General features: G+C 39.6%; 1 protein-coding gene across 1 annotated transcript in view; it reads right to left on the bottom strand.

The window, feature by feature from the left end:
- The window catches only part of bicc1b (BicC family RNA binding protein 1b), a 91,729-nt gene that overhangs the window by 56,204 nt on the left and 15,881 nt on the right, over window positions 1-19,644 (bottom strand). The window contains 2 exon segments of the mRNA XM_036572214.1: window positions 267-336; window positions 15,807-15,853. Coding sequence (XP_036428107.1) covers window positions 267-336; window positions 15,807-15,853 — 117 coding nt within the window.

Raw genomic sequence — 19,644 nt, 5'->3', positions numbered from 1 at the left:
TCACTGATCTGTGTGTTACTTTCACTAAATAATGCTATACCTGTACCTACAGCTAACCTTACTTAAAAATCAGTAACCACAATGAAATAAAAAATAAAAAAGCCCTTTTTCCTCGGTGGTGACTAGTAAAGTGTCCTGCAACATCAAAACGTTTATGTTTTCCAATCATTGTGGGGTCACAATCATTTGGTCCCCAAAGCACTTGACTCACATAGCAGACATGCACAATGGAGAGCCACAGATAAAAGAAACAGACAAGGCCTTACCTTTCTTAGACTTGGCACCTATCTTCAACTTTGAAGGCCATGCAATTTGAGTACTGGTCTCTTCCATGACCTGTACCAAAAAAAACAAAACAAAAAAAAAACAGATTTTAAAAGTTCCCAAATATCACAATAGATATATCCATCAAACGTACAAATGGTTGTGTCAATAGTTAGTGTCATGAAAACACTGCTGGTTTAATAATATTTAATTATTGTTTTATGACAGCTCCACAGTATTAGCCTACAATTTTAAAGTCCCAGCTCAATTGCCTTTTTAAAAAAAAATTCAGAAAAAAAATTGTGTATTAGACAGCATCTAATAATTTTCTAAGAACATTGCCTTAAAACAAGCGCTTTGTTTTTATTTCTCATTGTGGATGTAAACGCCAACATATTGCATATTCATGTCAACCTCTTGTTTCACAGCTTATGTTTTAAAGACAACAGTTCAGTGTAGCTTCATGCATGGCACATAGTGGAAACATCATCACAGGAACCCAAACTTACACGTATAACACTTGGTAACACTTGGTTTAGGCTTGGTTATTTGCATATATGTATATCCGATCTTTGAAGTAAATGGCTTGAAACCACGCTTAATAAACCTTGCATAACAACATGATCTTGTTTAACAACCAGCTCGACACACTAACAGGCTCGTTCAATAACATACACACCAAACGTGATTTATTTCTGTGATTTATTTGGATGGTAATACATTTATCCGAACTTTCACAGGTGAAATGAACTTAACTAATCATTGTTTTCAGCGTAGTGACAGCCAAGATGGCAGATCTGTGTGCCAGCAACCTGCACTTTTAGACAGCATGATAAAGATTGTCCTCTACTTCATCAGGAGTGGGGCTACTATCGCCAAAGGCAACTTAAACTGGGCTATAGACAAGAGCATTTGCAAAATATTAAACTCTCAATAAAACGTTTTGACGACTGCCACTGTAGCTTTTTTCAAAAAAGAGAGGTACCTAATGCCAACTTTCACCTCTTTTTGAGAAAAACGTCCATTTTGATGTCCATCATGCTCATGTAAATACTGGCTTCCTCAAGAAGAGGTTTGGAAATGGTTAAACTAGCATACTGACAGACATTAAATCACAATGTATTGTTTATTTATTTATTTATTTACTTATTATTTGTTTATTTGTATTTATTCTGTCTGTTAGTGTTTTTTGAACAAATAAATTATTACTGCTTGAATAAATGGCTTTACATACAATTTTCTCAGAGACTTCTCAGATCAATCATAGACTATAGTGTGACACAAACATTTGCCCTCCATGATTTGGATGGTTACTCAAGTTTGCATGTGCAAGAAAACAAGTGAGAAACTATAATAGTACCCAAGATAGAACATGCACATGTCCAAAAGACTTCTAGTTATGGACATTTCGACCACACTAAAAACAGATCCATTCTAAATCAATGTTCAAATTACAATCTCATCCTACTGCACTGAGTTCTTTAAACTTGCTAAAGCATTGACTGAGGTGAGATTTTATGTTCTGTACTGAAGGAGTGCTTGGAATATATTGGGGACTCTTGTAATTAACTTTTGAATCAAAGTTTGGATTAGAAACCAACTCCCACTGCACTGGTGGTTGCTTTCTGCACTTGCTGGGTAACAGTCAGGCATTGTGTTTGGCATACAGGCCCACATTCCAGCAACTTGACTTCTGTCATTTGAATTAAGAAGTCAAGAGTATGACCACTTAAGAGGTGATTAATAACAAGCCACTAATCACCCATTATGCCACTCAAGTGCCAAGCAAAAGAAAACTTGCATTCCTCTGAGCATTTCTGACACACATTGTTAAGGATCTAGGACCAAAAATTGGTCAAACATTCTTCCCGTAGCCAAGGTCTTCAGAATTCTCTTTTCAATCAGCTCCAAAAGTTTCAATTAATTGCCTTCAACAAATTATTTTAAACTAATTTCACAAAGACTGCATGAGAAAATCATTTAAATTGGAAAATGGTCATCCTGTCTATTACAGCAGTTAATATAAAGTACTTTAGTTTTTCCCCAAAAGTGTCTGTTGTTGTAGTAAAAATTAATTTGCTTTGATTCCTGACAATCATGCTTCACTCATGTAGCTACATTTAGTTATTTAATCAGTTCACATGCTAATAAATTCTGAGGGCCTTTTACAGCACTAGCTTTAGCCCAAATTAATAAATAAATAAAACTGTGGATTCCAATATCTGATATGTTTCATGCTGATGCAGACACATATTTATATACATACACCGACCGGCCACTTCATTAAGTACAACTTCTTGTATCTATATTCACTGTCTATTTTATAAGGTCCATTTACCGTACAGATGCACTTTATACATTTACAGACTGTAGTCCATCTGTTTCTCAGCATTGTCAGCCTTTTAACTTTGTCCTTCAATGGTCAGGACCACCACAGAGCAGGCATTATTTGGGTGGTGGATTATTCTCAGCACTGCAGTAACACTGACGTGGTGGTGGCGTGTAAGTGAGTTGTGCTGGTATGAGTGGATCAGACACAGCAGTGCTGCTGGAGTTTTTAAACACCTCAGTGTTACTGCTGGACTCAGTATAGTCCACCAACCAAAAATATGCCACCAACAGCGTCCTGTGGGCAGCGTCCTGTGGGCAGTGTCCTGTGACCACTAATGAAGGACTAGAAAATGATTAACGCAAACTGTTTGGCAACGGATGAGCTATCATCTCTGACTTAACGTCTACAAAATAGACCAACAAGGTAGACTGGACATAGTGTTTAAAAAGTCCAGCAGCACTGCAGTGTCTGATACACTCACACCAGCACAACACAGACTAACATGCCATCACCACGTCAGTGTCACTGCAGTGCTGAGAATGATCCACAATCCAAATAATACCTGCTCTCTGATGGTCCTGTGGTGGTCTTGACCATTGAAGAATAGTGTAAAAGGAGAAACAGATTAAACAGATGGGCTACAGTCTGTAGTTGTAGAACTACAAAGTGTACCTATATAGTAAGTGGACAAGGAGTGTAGACATAAGATAGATGTACTTAATGAAGCAGCTGGTTAGTATATGCACACATTTACCGTACTTTGCAAATGTCAGGGACTACCTTTCATTTTCTTAATTTCAAGACAGAAAGATACAGAAAAGAAAACATGCACATCAAACAAAGAAGCTACTAGTGATCTCAGAGCACTGGACTGGCCACCCCAGAGCCGAGACTTCAACATCATTGGATGTGTTCAGGAATACTTGGATTGTGAAAAACAGAAAATGCAACCAACTTCTAAAACTGAACTTTGGAGGTGTTCACAAGAAGCATGGAAAAATGTCCCTACAGATTTCTTTGAAAAAGATAACAGATAATAGCTTTAATGTACACAATAAATGGGTAGAAAAGTTGTACATTTGGACCGCATTGGGTTAAACTGGGTTAAAACCAACATTTTTACCTCTAATTAGAGATCTAATACAGACAGTAACACAGTCTAGACAGCCCTACCTTTTGACTACTGCCAAGATATCACTCTGACTTTGACATGAAAGGACTATTTGACTGACATGATAAATGGGCTAACTATGATGTGCAGGCAGATTACTTTACTCTCTGTCGATGTGCAGCTCCTGGGCGTTACCGGTGCCTCATTAGCATTTAGCTTTGTAAAAAAACTGATGCAGGGAAGGGCATACTTTCATAAAAGTACCAGCTATTCAAACAGCTTTTCCATTCTCAAATATTTTTTATCATATTTTATTTTATTGAATATTCATTACAGGCCTATTAATGTTGTTGATGTTGTTGATGATTCTGTGCTATTTTCTCCTAATTATTTCTGTAGGGTTAGAAATGCAGCCCAGCATCACCTAAACATTCTGCTCTTCCAGAACACAATAAGCACGTCATTAAATATTGGTTTAAAATATTGGTCAAACCTAAACATTGCCTGACACCTATTAGATAAAGCAATTGTCTGCCAATAGCAATGAGAATTTGATATCATCAGCATCAAAGGTATTGACATTAATTCAATATCATCATTTTAAAAAACACAGCACTTTCTGCCATGCCACTTTTGCTGGTGAAAGCTGCAAGGCCTGCAAAGCTTCAGCTCAACATCACCCAGTAACATATGTCCAGCTGAAGAAGGAAAACGACCTCCAATTAAAACAATCTGGGCTCAAAAATTTACCATAAAAAAAAACAAAAAACTGCTCAGTTCCTTTCTGGAAACTGGGGATTTATAAAAGGGTGGGGGAGTAAAGAAAAAAGTCTGAATATTTTCAGCATTACAAATAGAGTATGAAAAAGCCCACAGAGATTTAGTAGAGGGCAGTTCCATATGCAGGCCATGGAAGCAGTGAAGTGTTTATGAATATGGTTTTATGCCCACCTAACTGACTGCCACAATCAGTCACGGTACGAGAAATGATCAAGCCAACATATGCTTGCAAGGACAGAGTATTAACATTCATTTCAGATCATGGCTCGGCCTCCAGGCTCTTGCTGAATCGAAGGGGCATGCCAGCGCCCAAACTGCGCCACGGTGCATTCACATAAATGGTTGAAGAAAATGATTTGATGCAACACTCTGTTTTCTTTACTCTATGAGCCAGGAAGCTCAACAGACAGTGCTGAAAAGTTTTCTACTGCTAGGCCAAAGCCCAGTGATGTAATCACAGTCTGGGTGATAAGTTCTTCACAGTGTTCCGAGCAGGAGACATCACTTCTGTGTTCTTCGGATAGATGTGAGGCATGCTTCTGTTTTCTTCACGCACATTTTTTATGGTTCATTATCCATTAGAGGCGTGAAGAACCCCGCTGCCTCTGTGGCAAACTTCGGATGACTCTGGCCAGATCTCCACTCTCTGACTTCACCTTGTGTAAACACTTTTCTGTTCTGATGTGACTGCTGATTTTGGCAGCAGCAGGCCCCTTTGAGTGACACTTTTAAACAGACCACACACACCTCAGGAGGGCTAGGGCAGCCTCCGTGTTTCACGATGAGTTACGGGACACCAAGTACTTTTATATTAATTTATAAACTCCAGTCAACTTATCTGGTTCAGTATAACGCAATTGTTGGAGGCTGCAATGTCACATACACACACAAATAGGAGTATATGTTGCCCGTCAAAAGTTTGGGGACTTCCCTTCTTTTGAAATTCTGAGAAAATGAACAACCACAGACATCACTTTGCCGTGTCACGCACATGGCAGCTGGGCAAATTCCATGGACGAAGGAGCTTCGGCATTGGCATACAGACTAAGCTTTCACTGTAAAACGTGCATTTGTTAAACAAACAATGAATATCTCCGACATTTAAGGTGTTATGTCTATTATTTAGTAATTAACTAAATTAACTAACTAGTACTAAGCACCAAAACACACAGGTTATCTTATATTTAGGTTCACTAGAGGACGAGGCTAGAAAGTTGGCTTTCTATTTACCAGCTTCTTGTTCGAATTTTCCCGTTCCACCTTAAATGGCGATGATATTCTGAACTCAAATGTTGCCATAGTTAGAACTATGAAAGAATAATTTTCCAGCAGTCATGAAACTTATTATAAAATGTCTTAGCGTCACACGGAGCATCCGCGACAGGCAACACGAAACCGTAGAAAGTATGCAAGCTTGTAAGCTCGTGAAGGCGCTTTGGGCTTCGCACAACCCTTGAGAATTTTGTTTCGAAAGAAGTATGCTTAGGCCTTAAGTAAGCTTTCTAAGCAGGTAGCGCTGGTGCTAGAAAAATTGCAAGTAACACAAATTAAAATATTGTAGCATTGAGATAAAAACAACATATAAAGTATTAAAAACAAAAGGAGGAACCACTTTTCACTTAACTGTCATTTCACAGAAGCAGTACATAAAAGGGTTGAATTTTATTCCTCATTTTTTTTAAATGTACAGATAATTTATTTGCTGCAAAAAAAATTTAGATTCCACGCAAGGGGACGCTGTTAGCACTCAAGTAGCGTTTCTGTTAACAGAGAGAGAGGAAACCCAAACCAGCAGGAGCTCATGAATACATTGTTGCAGACACCTAAAGGCAAGACACAAAGTTTTTTTCAATAAATGATATTTAATTTGGTTAACTGAAAAAAACAAAAAAACAAATCTGTGTTAAAGATAGCAAAGGCAGTAAGCACAGCATATGCTGGCTTTACGTGTGCCATTACAGTCTCAACCTAAACAACTTCAAGGTATTTTGAACCTTGTAAGGCCATTTGTGTACAAACATTTAGATTCATTCTATGGTGTTCAAATAAACTGATGGATTACAACTTCCGTAAACCCTAGAACCTGCATCACAGTTCACATGAGAAAAAGGGAGGTAAAATGTTACTGCACACGTCATAATTCCATGAACTTCCAGGAGCACTAGGACTTGACAAAATATTTGAAATGAGATATTAGTATGTGACTGATGTATTTATTTTTTGCCTTCACACAGGATTCATTTCTCCAAGCATGTGCAACATCATTCTTGCACTGTGAAGCCCTGCAAAGGTGGTACTGACAAGAAGCTAAAATCTTTGGGGTGTCAATTTTCCCAAGGTACCTTACTGGTTCACTGTGCTTTCAGTTTTGCAAAGACAATGGCATAATCTAAATTAATTTCTGTTTAATACATTAAATTACTGTACTGACAAACAAAAATATGTTTACAAAACAGTAGGTGTCCCCAAACCTGTGACAGGCACCGCATAAAAAGAAACAATACATAATAGACACTTAAAATGTTTGAGTAAAGTGTTATATCTGGATATATGTATATACCGCGATGATCAGATTCTGGAAGTCATGGTAATCTTTTCCCACATTATAATTTTTAATGCTCCTGCTAAGCAATGTGTGAGAATGGACTGCCATGCAGGCTGAGCTTTGGCACCTGCTTCCTGCCACAGTCCCACTGTGTGCAACACCACAGCTGTTCCCCCGCAACACTCGGCTCCAGAACCAAGGCCTCGGTGCATACAAACAGCTCTCGGCTGTCGTTATGAAACCCGCCTGAGCAGAATAAGTAACAAAACCACGTTCCTGACTATTGATTCAGCTGTGACGTTGGGTCGTGCTGGGTCCACCGGGGTGGGTTAACACTTGTTAGTGTTTTTTGTCAGATTCAGAGTACACCGGGTGCATGAACTCAAACACAAGCTGCATGAACACGAGAAGTGTTCGGGACACGCTGGCTCTTCATGTATCGTGGTGGATGACGTGTTGGCTGGGTGGGACCGCCTAGAGCGTTTGCTGGAAATGACAAAGAAGTCATGGAGGCCCTAAAAGCTTTCCAAATCTAGTGGAATGGGAGGAAATGCCTCCAGCCGATTCCGCAGAGAAAGCTGAAACCGCATAATCTCACTCTGCCTTTCTTGATGTCTGCACATGTACAAAACAAAACATCTGAGAAGACTTGCTTCCATAAATATCAAGGGAATCAGTAAGTTGAATATGAACGTGCTTTATTCCTGAATAGAAAGAAAGAAGACCACAACAAACTCCTGTTCTGGCACTTTAAAATGCCAGAACTCACTAATTGATGAAGGCTGATCTGAGTTGATTTGTCCCTAAAAATCACTTCACAACAGGCAAATGAGAAACCCCATTAGCTAAGTGCACATGCAGAGAGAGTAAAAGTCATTTATAGACGTGAGCCTTACGTAGATGTTATTGTGGATCAAGGTTGTCACTTTCAGTGTGAGTAACCACACTTAAAAGCAAAGCAGCTCAGCGCTTCGTCATTGGCAAGACTGACAACCACATTACTCAGTGGAATATTAATAATAAAAAAGCAGGCTTCTGGATCAAACGTATCCTGCCTGATACGGAAAACTCCCACGTTCCATGCTGACGGTATTCCACTCAATGACCCCATCATCCCTACATCATCGGATGACTCCTCAGCTCCCCTAGGAGCAACACTACAAAGCCCAGAGAACCATAGATTCAGGATCTGCAAGATTTAGTAGGCATGTCTCATTCCTATTTTTAGCTTTATCTACTTGTTTTTTCAATCAAACTCCTCTGGTCTGCAGTGATTGTAGGTTATATATGAGCTAACCATATTTCCGCTGTTAAGGGGAATTCTACAGATTTTACAAAACATTACATATAAAAACTTAGAAGTTTCACTCTTGAAGGTTCACTGGTCAGTCCCTGACTTACTAACACCATTAACCATTTGACATCAAAGTACTCTAAATGGCTTTGTTTACACCTCAACAACTGACCAACTGACTTTTGCAGAAATTCCCCTTTTATTATCCAGGCCACTTAGTTAGCAGATTAACATGAAGTTTGTTGGCCCTAGGCACCATGCAGGTCATATTTCATATTAGCTTTATTTACCGTGGAGCTTCACTGTGAAAGACTGAGCCACCAGACAAGCTCTGCTACATTAGCTCCTCAGGGGTGAACTCCAGTATGGCGATGGGATGGTGCTTGTAGTCCAGCCAAGCAGAGGAAATGTACTATCACATTCAAAACAACCTTCTCACAATCACAGTTTGTGAAGTCTTATAAATAACACTCCGACCACACACACAAGCGCGCATACACACCCTTGTCTGAGGCTTGGGAAAAACCCAAGCCTCTTTGTTTTTGGGAGAAGCATGTGGCAGAAAAAGGTCAAAAAACGAATCCAGGCCAAGCAGAACACTTCATCATGAAGCTCAGCGGAAAGGACGCAGACAGACAGTGAGCAAGGCTGAGAGGAGTCATCTGTTCGGAGGCGTGGGGAGCGGCTTGGCCCACATCGTGAGCCTTTGCAACAACTATTTCCATAGGATCCCTGTCACAGGGAGAAGTGTGTTTTGAAATCAGTGTGAGCTCCAAGCACATGCCTAGCGCCAGGAGTCTCATCCATCACTCAGGCCGGCACACATGGAGAGAAGTTTACCTCACAACCTGTGTACTGGGTCCAGCAAGGGAAGGAGTGGCTGAGGGAAGAGGAGAACGGGACAGGTTCAGATCACAGTTTCCATGAACGCACAGCCTGAGGTGCATTTGGATGCTGTTGTGTCGAGGACTTGTGCACTCTTGTACTTGGCGTTTAGTCTAATTTCAATTTGATACCTCATGTTTTCACATTTGGTGAAGGCATGTGGATGTTTATTTGGTTTTCTTCAATGAAGTCAATCAAATTGAGCACATGGGGAAGCACTAAGTGAAGCAAAGTTTAAGCTACATCAGTAAAGGGCCCACATCATGCAAAAACATTTTTCCAAAGTTTCTAAATGTACTATTGTATCCCCAGTCCACACTGACCATATATGTAAAATAATCCGCAAAAACCGTTCATTTTAAATTCACTGTTTGTGTGAGGAATGCAAATCAACGTGTTTACATATATCCACATATTCAGCTTACTGCAGTTTAGCTCCGCACATTCTTGGACAAATTTCAGATAGCTAGTTCCAAAGCCACATCCACGTAGGGCTGGGCAATGTGATGATATTTATCACTATTGTGATAATTCTGTCACAGCATGTCACAATAAGCTTTTATGAGAACATATTGATATCATTAGTACTGACCGACTGCATATTTATATATATATTAGGGGTGCGGGAAAAAATAGATTCTTAGATGCATCGCGATGCGGATGTGAACGATTCTGAATCGATTCACAAATGTCAAAAATCGATTTTCTAAATATTTAATTTATACCGTAGTGTTGACGGAACGCAAAAGGCAGAACCTGGAAGTGCGGAAGTGCAGCACCCGGACACTCTGTGAGGTGCACTTAAAAAAATACAACCGGATGAGCGAGAAATCCGACCGGCTCCCTCTGCATTAAAAGCCAGGTTAGGTCAGGAGTCACAACCCAAATGTTAAGAAGAGCCATTTTGTCCTTTCAACAAAAATCAAACCACCTTGGCAGCCACAACATTTATGTCCAGTATGTGTTAATGTCCTGCTATAAGTTAGGTTAAAATATAAATTAAAATGCGGACTTACTTCGCTCTGCTTTAAGCTTTAGCTATAGCCGCTTTCCTTCCATCTCCACCAGAAAATTTTTCCTCTAAAGTAGATCAGTTTCTTGTAAAATGTCTCTCAAAGTTTTACGAGGCTGAAGTCGCTTCTTTAAGTCGCTCCAGCTTCTTGTTCAAATTTTCCTGTTCCACCTTAAATTCTGACTGAGGTGCCGAATGTAAATGCGGCACCATTTAAGGTGGAACGGGAAAATTTGAAAGAGAAGCGACTTCATCTTCGCAACTTTTTAGTGTTTGATAGTCTCTCGTTGCAGATTTAGCTTGCAAGTAAACCAACAGCAGCGCTTATGAATGCGAATAACGCATCATTGCTAGGTGACCTGCAGTCGGAGAACGCCGGTTCTCAGTTGTTGCGAAACAGGGCTTTCGCGCTATGTTGCACATGTCCCGAAGATATTTTATTGACACAGCAATCCCCCCACTCTCTACAACGAGAACAAAACCTAAGTTATCAAATCACTAACGAAAACGGGCAGGGCGGCTGTAACGTGCTGCATGGACATCCATTACCACTGGATCTGATTTCACCGTAACTACGCATTTTATCACGTAGTTACAAATACTTTGCTTTAAAAGTACCACGTCCTGACACAGTAAGAAAACAGAAATCCTGTATAGAAAAAAAAAGATGCATCGAGATGCATCGATAATCGCTTTATAATCGCATCGCAGCCCTCTGAATCGTAATCGAATTGAATCGTGAGGTGCCTAGAGATTCCCACCCCTTATATATTATATATAAAATATTGTTTCTAGGACTTCTAGTATATGACACAGTGCAGGTATCTTGGTGAGAACATCTGGATGTAAATCAATATGGAATGAACAATGGCTATGAGACATTTAAGCCTTCATAAGCAAAAGAAGGTCAGATTCATTTGGAATGACAGGCACAAACTACAGTGTCGGCCTTTGTACTAACAGAAGGAGAGTGTGTACTTGGACGCCATGCTGAAATAAAATACTCCTTTTAAAATATTCAAAACTAAAAAGCAACCATTATGTCTTTGAAACTGTCCATCATAAGACAACACTTCAACAGTATATATTCCATGATTTCAGAAATAGGGCACACAGCTGGTTGTTATTGTAATACACAGTAGCAATCACGACTTCAGCCGTATTCCAGGAACCACAGTAGATTCAAAGCCCAAGCATCAACCCTTGTGGTGATGCATTCTGTCAGGCTCGTGTTAACATTCACTACCTGATTGGGAGCAGCCTTATTCTTTCTTCCACCCAATGTAACATGGTTAAACTGCCTCAGTGTTTACGAACATGTTTTCGCACTAAGCCCAATGAAAAGTGCTAATGAAGCTGTCCTCTTCCAGCAGACACACCTGCTTCTCATTACCTCCAGCACCTCCATCCAGCTCTGTGACAAATAACTCACAGTTTACAATCCATCCTCACTTGATAAACAAGTTAGGGGTTTTGGGGGGACTGGGGCGCAGAAAGGAGCCTGCACCAATGCCCTCAATATGGAAATGAAGCCTGAGTTAAGCAGGGGGAGGGCACTGATCAGAAAACTATGCTGGTGTCTGTACATAGATTAGTACAGGCAATGAAGAGTCACTGGATAAGATTAGCTGTTTTTGGGAGATCCCGTACTGTACAAAAGTCATAGACCACCTTTCTTCTATTTAATTCCAATCAAAACAGCCATTAAGTACAAATTATTCACTTTTCAATGTCAGGAAAAAAGTAGAAAGGATAAACTAGCAGAACATTACACAGAATCATCAACAACTTAATAGGGCTGTAATGAATATTCAATAAAACAATAGTTGATTATTGAATACAATAGTTGAATAGCAGTTTAGTTTACAAGGCTATATGTTTAATGCTAATGAGGTGACAGAGAATAAAGTAATCTGCCTGCACTTCATGCAGAAACAGTGAGTTATGGTTAGCCCTTTTTTCATGTCGGTCAAAAGATCTTTCCTGTCAAAGCCAGAGTGATATCTTGTTAGTAGTCAAAAGGTGGGGCTAACGAGACTCTGTTACTAACAGTCTGTATTAGATCTCTAATTAGAGGCGATAATGTTGGTTTTAGTAGCCTGGTGCAGTCCAAATGTCCAACTTCCCTACTGCTCTGGATTGCTGGCTAACCTGCTCTCAGATGCACTAATTTTCGAGAATAAATGAGAGAGTCTAAAAAACCTTGCAACCTCTTTGTCCAGAGCAGATTACATTACATATTACAGAAACATTAAAACTGCACTGGCCGTTAAGATTAATGCAGCTGAGTTTAGCACTTGCTCAGGTATAAAGCATTTTTGAAAAACCTGATCATATACAATCTAAAACTTGGTCACCCCACTCTCTCTGACAAAAGTTGACCCAGAAGATGTTTTTAGTTTCTAAAACAATGTTGGTATAAAGATGCTGCTCTCCAGCACTGTTCAAACAGTCTCAGGAACCTGGGTAGCATAGCCAGATTGTGCAGGATTCCCCAGAATAGCATGTTATGTTACATGTTCTGAGAGAAGTTGTTTATCTGTGATGTATTTCCATTGTCTCATTAATAATGAGAATATTTAAATATGCAAGATAATATTTACATTATGAAAATGCAATTATCTGACTGTTACAGCCCTACTACTAAAATACAGGCCTGATATTAAATGTTTCATAATATTTAGCATGCCCAGCCTTTGCCTTTATTACAGCTTCCATTCTTTTCAGGGGACTTTCATTTTTTTAAGAAATCTGCAGGGTTGTTTTTCCAAGCATCTTATAAGCTCTGCAAAGGTTTAGTCTTAGAACTTGGTTGCATTCTCTGCTTCTTACTATCCAAGTAACATCAATTAGAAATTTGACTTCTCAACCCATGAGGTCCGACTGCTGTTCCATTTTCTTACAGTGGAAGGATGGACAGACACACCTGTGGATGTTTTTTTCAAATCTTAAGCAAGAGTGGGGTTTGATGTCTCAAAGATGAAAGCAGTTTACCTGATGGTGACCAGTCTGGTGGTCTACCAGGTCTTGCATGGTTGTTAGGTATCCCATTTTTTCTATATATTTAAGAAAAAAAACTCCAGTTTCAGAAACTTCTGTTCTTTTTTCTCTTATTTCCCTTTGTCTTTCCCTGTCTGTTTGCAAGTGGTTTATCTTATGTCTGATCTTCCTCCTTTAGCCATCTTAGATGCACATGAGAAAGAAATTTCCAAGGCACCTAAGGTATGTTTGAATAGTTGCTTGTGTGAATGTTAATGTCTCTTTTGACTTGATATTGTATTTATTGTATTTATTTTAAATACATTTCCTGCTTTTTCCTGACACTGAAAAATGAATAACTTGTACTTAATGGCCATTCTGACTGGAAAGTGAATAACAGAAAAGGTGGTCTCTGACATTTGCACAGTACTGTATACCTGATTTTAGATTTCATCCTGGGTGGGTTACAAGCACAACAAGGTAAAACACATTAATGTGACACGGTGTTTTCAGTAAAACATGCTGCAAGCCATGCTGCAAAACACTGGAGGTATTCACTGGAGCAGAAAAGCAAGTGTGTTTACAATTGGCTAAAAAATGTCAAATGCTTCAAAAGAAATGGGTTTGCTAGATTCATCATGATTGTGCATAAGACTGCAAACCACTAAAATGAACCGATTCTGGGTTTTTAATATCGATCCCGGATGGGTTGCAAAAGCACAAGATAACATACTCTGCAAAGGCTTGCGATGTGGGATCAGATTTCAGAAGTTTTTGCACTTGGTTGAAAAATGTTCTAAAAAGCTTTGATAAAGCGTTACACGACCAGAGTCACCATTTATTGTGATTTCATCAGCCTCCAGCTCACAAAAATGAACTGAAACCGAAACACAGCAATCGGCAAATCCTCACAGGGGTTCCACTTAAGGGCCTGTAGTATTCATTTTGTCAACCTGTACTGCTACATTCGTCCTGGTGGGCTAAAGGGAAAAAAGCTTCTAAAACAAACAATACATCAAGTTACACGGTAGTGTCGACTGAACTGCTCTCTGTGGAAATTTGCAAACGGTAAAGGTGGCTTTAGTATTTCTGTGCATTTGCGGGAAAGAGTGGTGAGGTTTTGCGAGGATTGGTCTCCTCCGGAGACCTGATCTCAGCTCTCAGCATGAGCGTAAACATCCACAGAGAAAGGCTGAATCCTGCCATTGTGCCGTCTCACAGTATGCAAGCTGGCTCAGCCACGAAGCCGCGGCTGCGGGGCGGACAGGAACTCAATGTTGTGATTGAAAACACGCCGCGTTTCAGCAGGCTGGTATCATTCCCCGACCTGCAAGAGGCAGATTGCCCAGTCAGCACGAACAGCAACCTGCATATTTCAATCGCAGCAGGAATGGCTGGCCAAGCTAGGTGCGAGTCAAAAGACTGATAATACTATGCCTTCCTCTTCCTCTTGTTATTCAATATAGATTTTTGGACTGTGGAGGATTTATTTTCTGTGTAATTTTCTGTTGTTTGACTGTCATGTGCTTAACTTTGCAATATCTATTTAGATAAAATGTCTTGTTTCAGCACTTGCACACTGAAGAGGAAAGATATCAGTCCTGCTCCACCTTTTACCAGAGAAAATGTTCAAATATCAGTTTTTTGTTTTCCCCTCACATGATTTTGTACAATGTGTATGATATCATTATTACAAGAACTGAGTCAAAAGCACAAAAGAGTTACTGTCTTTTGCACAGCCCAAATTTCAGAGAACATCTGCTCTCTCCTCTCCATCAAATGTCCAACATCCGCTAACTCAGCTGACAAATTTTAAATGCACTGGCTGAGACACAGCAGATGATGTTTATTTGAATATCCAGCTTTGACATTCCTGAGGATCAGTATCAGCTCTAGCTGCCACTGTCCGAAGGAGTCCGAGATCCTGCCGGCAGTGGGCTGTAATCCTCCAGAATAGGTCCAGAGAGGCGCAGTCCATGCACTTTTCGCCTAGCACGTTTATTTTCCCACACCTTTCAGGTTTACATGAACGAAACGACTTCATCAAGAGTGGGGATTCTTTTGTAAAATGGACGGAGAGCATATTTATTTTGAAGGCGTTACTCCATTCTGCTTGTAAAGAGGCCTGGTCGGGCCACCTGCCTTGGACTCAATCAGGTCCTGGCTTGCATTCTCCTTCACCCAGGGCCGTCTAGCCAGTCACACATGCTCGCCACTCTGTGTTTATCCACACGGTGCCAATTAGGCCTGCGAGTGTCCTGCCTAAAAGCTTACAACCATTTCCTCTATAAAGGCATCGGAACAGGTGAAGTGTGCTTGTCTTGGCTCAGGCAACAAAAGGACAGGTCTACCTCAGCAAAAGCTGGTGAGTCGACTTGACACGCTACACAAAGCTCATTAATCAGCAGCCCAACACCCTCAGGCGAACCTTCTGACGATCAAAGAAATTTGATTATTCTGCTATTTTCTAGCTGCAGGTTTCAACAAGGAAAAGTTAAGCATGCCCATATGTCATTCAGTAGTCACATAATTGTGTATGCAATGTGATTTTGACCTATTTTGTACCACTACCTAGAGCTGCCAAAGCAATGTGGTTTTCCTTACCTTCTGAAAGAAATCCTCGCCTCCATTCACCCTCCCCTCGGCAGCAGCTGTGGAGAAGAATGGGACATTTTAGAGAGAGTGCAACATCAGGGATCACTTAAGAATGTGTATTAACAAAAAATCAGCAAGTCATATCAACACGTTTTTCCACATGGCCTACAGTGGAAAAATGTCAGTGCCATTCATTCAGGCAGGTAGAGCACATGGGCCATTTTTCTGTCCATTAGCAACAAGTCGTCCCTGCGGCAAACGCGTGGGTTTACATTTCATTAAAGCTTGTGTGTGCCTCTGTGAATTAAGTCAACTTTAAACCAAGTAAATCCCACGTTCTGATCCACAGGCATGGATGCAAGCCATGTCTCTGGGCGACATGAGCCGCGCTAACTCTTCTGGTGCCTGTTCGACTCTGGATAAACAACCTCTGGCTATGAAGGGTTAAAGTGCAGTGGACACATGAGCTTTAAATTAAACTATCCAAGATGGACAGAGAACTTGTACTTGGCACAGGCTGAGGGGGGTTTATTGACAATGTGAGGTTTAAGCCGTACAAGTCTACAGTTATTACTGTCATTTTGTTATGCTACTTGCACGATTACATAAACGTTTACTTAGCTGAGTAAGACATTACAGTTACATTCGATTTACAGTACTGTGCAAAAGTCAGAGACCACACTTTTATTTATTTAAATTTAAGGCAAAACGGACATTAAGTAAGTCATTTTTCAGTGTCAGAAAAAAGCAAAAAACATTTAACAGAAAATTACACAGAAGCTTCAACAGCTACTTGATTGATTTTTCCTATCAAAGATGAACGCTTTATGTACTGTTTATCTGATGGTGACAGTTTTAGTAGCCTATCAAGTGTTGCTTGGTTGTTAGGTATCCCATTTTCTCTATGTCTTTGAATGATTTTGTTGAACTTGATTTTTTTCACTTATTTTTCACTAAACTGTTCCTTCCTTATGCTTGTGCATTATCTCATATCTAATCCTCTCACAAATATCTCCTTTAGCTATGTTAGATGCACATGACAAATAAAATTGCCAGGCAGCTAGGGGTGTGTTTGGATAGTTGCTTGAGTGAATGTTAATGTCTCTTTGAAGGGTAACATAATGTCAGTGACTCCTTTGGCAACCTTCGGTTGGGTGTACAGAGCTGCAACTTGGTTGGTTTTAAGATTAGAAGGATGGAAGAGTTAAAGCAGCAGGTTACACAAAATTAAAGAGCGGACAAATCAAATACTGATTTGTTTTTTATACTCTAAAATCTACAATTAGATTTTATATTATACTTTGGGCTGGAGGTTTTGTGTTATTGTCTATTCCTGCTTTTTTCCGGACATAAATATGACTAATCTTCATTTCTGTAAATGGAATTTAAACAAATGAAAGGGTGGTCTCTGATTTTGAACAGTACTCTACATTCTGTCGCTGGTGACATTAGTTGTCGCTGGCAATTTTGGCAACTTACGAGAGGTAATGATCACCAGTTAACACCCCTGCTGCAGAGGTTACCCAGCAAACATGGACTCCACATAACAAATAATACATGTATGAGCTTGATTAAAGCTAATAAGGCCCCAGCATGGAAGCTCAACTGCACCAGAGCACTGAGGGAAATTGATGAACGAGTCTGACCTACATTCAGCGATATGGGCCGAATCTGCTGCCACAAGCCTGGCTTTACGTTTGTCGTCTGGGCTAAGCCAGACAAAATGTGAAGCATGTATTTATATCCTCTGAATTACAGGGATGTTTTTTTGGAAGCAGACTGACTGAAAATTGCACAAACCCAGGACAGCCCCTCTGTGCTATCACAAAGTCTGATCAACACATCCTACCCAGTACCCTCTGCTACAACTTGCACTGCTGTAAAGAACTGTAAAATGAGTTGCCTGAGAAACAGAGTCACAATAATTAAGTATGAATAACTTTATAGGGCTGGCCAGATTCAGAAAGGGAAAAAGAGTTAGGCTAATTGTGGTTAAGTGACTGGCCAGAGAGCAAAACACGGACTGTAGCCAAAGGGCTTTGAGAGATGTGTAAGTGTTTAGGTTAAGAAAAGGATTATAAGCTGTATTCTATGTGATTGAGCATTCATTTGTACCGGCTATTTCAGATATTTTGCATTATTACACAGGTATGAGCACATCACTGATCAGTTCACTGGATGATCCATGCTGTTACATGATTTGCTGTTAGAAAAGCAGAATATGACGGTATTGTTATTATCGTCACTGAGACATGAATATTTTATAGCATGATAACATAATTAAAGCCCAGTAATTCACAGAGCCAAAGAACATCCAACCTACTAATTTATCTGAAGCCCATGTGAAAAATAAATTACCCTTACACCAAAGGCAGCTCTGTGCCAGTGCTCTCTACCATTCAGCAGAGTCTTTCAAAAGAGTCAGTGTGAAATTGCTACAAGGCAAGACATTTGCTAATATTTCTGTCACAAGCTTCAAGCTAAACATGAAGTGTATTTTAGAAGGTTCAAATACCTGTCTTTAATCTAGAACTTCCAAAAATGTTCATACAAATCAGTTCACCAGTTAACAGTCATCCCGTAGCCTAAATCTGGTGCCAAATGACTAAATAACAGTGTGTCATACAGTGCTACATAACCACATAAGTAAGTCCATTTGAGATTACTTAAAGCCTCTGTCAACATGATTTAAAATTCTGTTTTAGCAGTAAATATACGCCATGGAATCAGGGATTACCATTGTTAGATTTTAAAATATATCGCTGCTGTCAGAACAAAATGACAGCTGTACAGGAGAAGGAAAAAACCTACTTTACTTTTAATGTAAGTCTACAGAACCAGACTTTTTTTCCAGTCTTCTTGGGCCATTTCATTTAGTCCATTCATCATGAAATTTCCATACACTGTAAACAGGAACAGGCATTTTTAAATTTTGTCAAAAACTAAAAAACGTCAAAAATTGAGATAGGACGTTTTGTTCTGACAGCAGCGATTTGTAAATGAATACAATTTAACTGCAGTTAATGTTCAAGAACTCAGGTTTTAATCTTATGACAGGCAGATCATGGATATATTATGTCTAATATTCGAATGCTTAGCACTAATGTTATCCTATAGTTATCCACAACCTATAGTTTACTAGCTAGCTTACTGCTAAAACTGAGGTCATAGAAGCTCCCATTAAGAGTTGGCATGGTCATAGTTGCAGACATTGTGGAGAAATTTTTAATGTGCCTTATTCATGTCTGGAAAGTACAATTGAGGGGAAATACTGTGAACCTTCATAACCCTTCATGACAAGTGTAGTTAACAAAAAATGCTTAAATAACCAACTTGCTGGGAATTTTGGCTGGAACTTGGAGCAGCGGGAGAGCAGGCACATTATGTGAGGGAGAAGAACGCGAGAAGCTGACATATACATATTGCTAAATCTGACTGGTACTATGGCAGATCTGAAGTCACTTTCAAATTTAGTCCCACCCAACTCAAATCTAACTGAAGAAAATGGCAGAAAAAAAGGAAATTTTAAAAATCTTTCAAAAGAAATGTTTTTCTTTCTCTGCCAGTTCATAGCAAAATATCACAAAAACTATAGATAATAGAATACAATCAGGAAAGTGAGCACACAGGGGCTTTAACAACCTGAAATAACTTGAAGCAAGTGTATGATGATTTGAGCATGCAGTTTGAACAACCTAAATTCATGATGATTAAGCTTCCACCACTTATTAGCTACATTAGCCTCGCAGCAACACTAAAGAAGCTAACTTCAGACACTAAATGTTTGGCTTACTAACTACAATTCGAGTAAGTTAACATTGTTTTGTTGTTGTTGTTTTTTTGTGAA

The sequence above is a fragment of the Colossoma macropomum genome, unplaced genomic scaffold (genome assembly GCF_904425465.1).
Source record: "Colossoma macropomum unplaced genomic scaffold, Colossoma_macropomum, whole genome shotgun sequence".
Taxonomy (NCBI): domain Eukaryota; kingdom Metazoa; phylum Chordata; class Actinopteri; order Characiformes; family Serrasalmidae; genus Colossoma; species Colossoma macropomum.
Note: the sequence above shows the minus strand (reverse complement) of the source record. Positions and strands in the feature narration are given on the sequence as shown.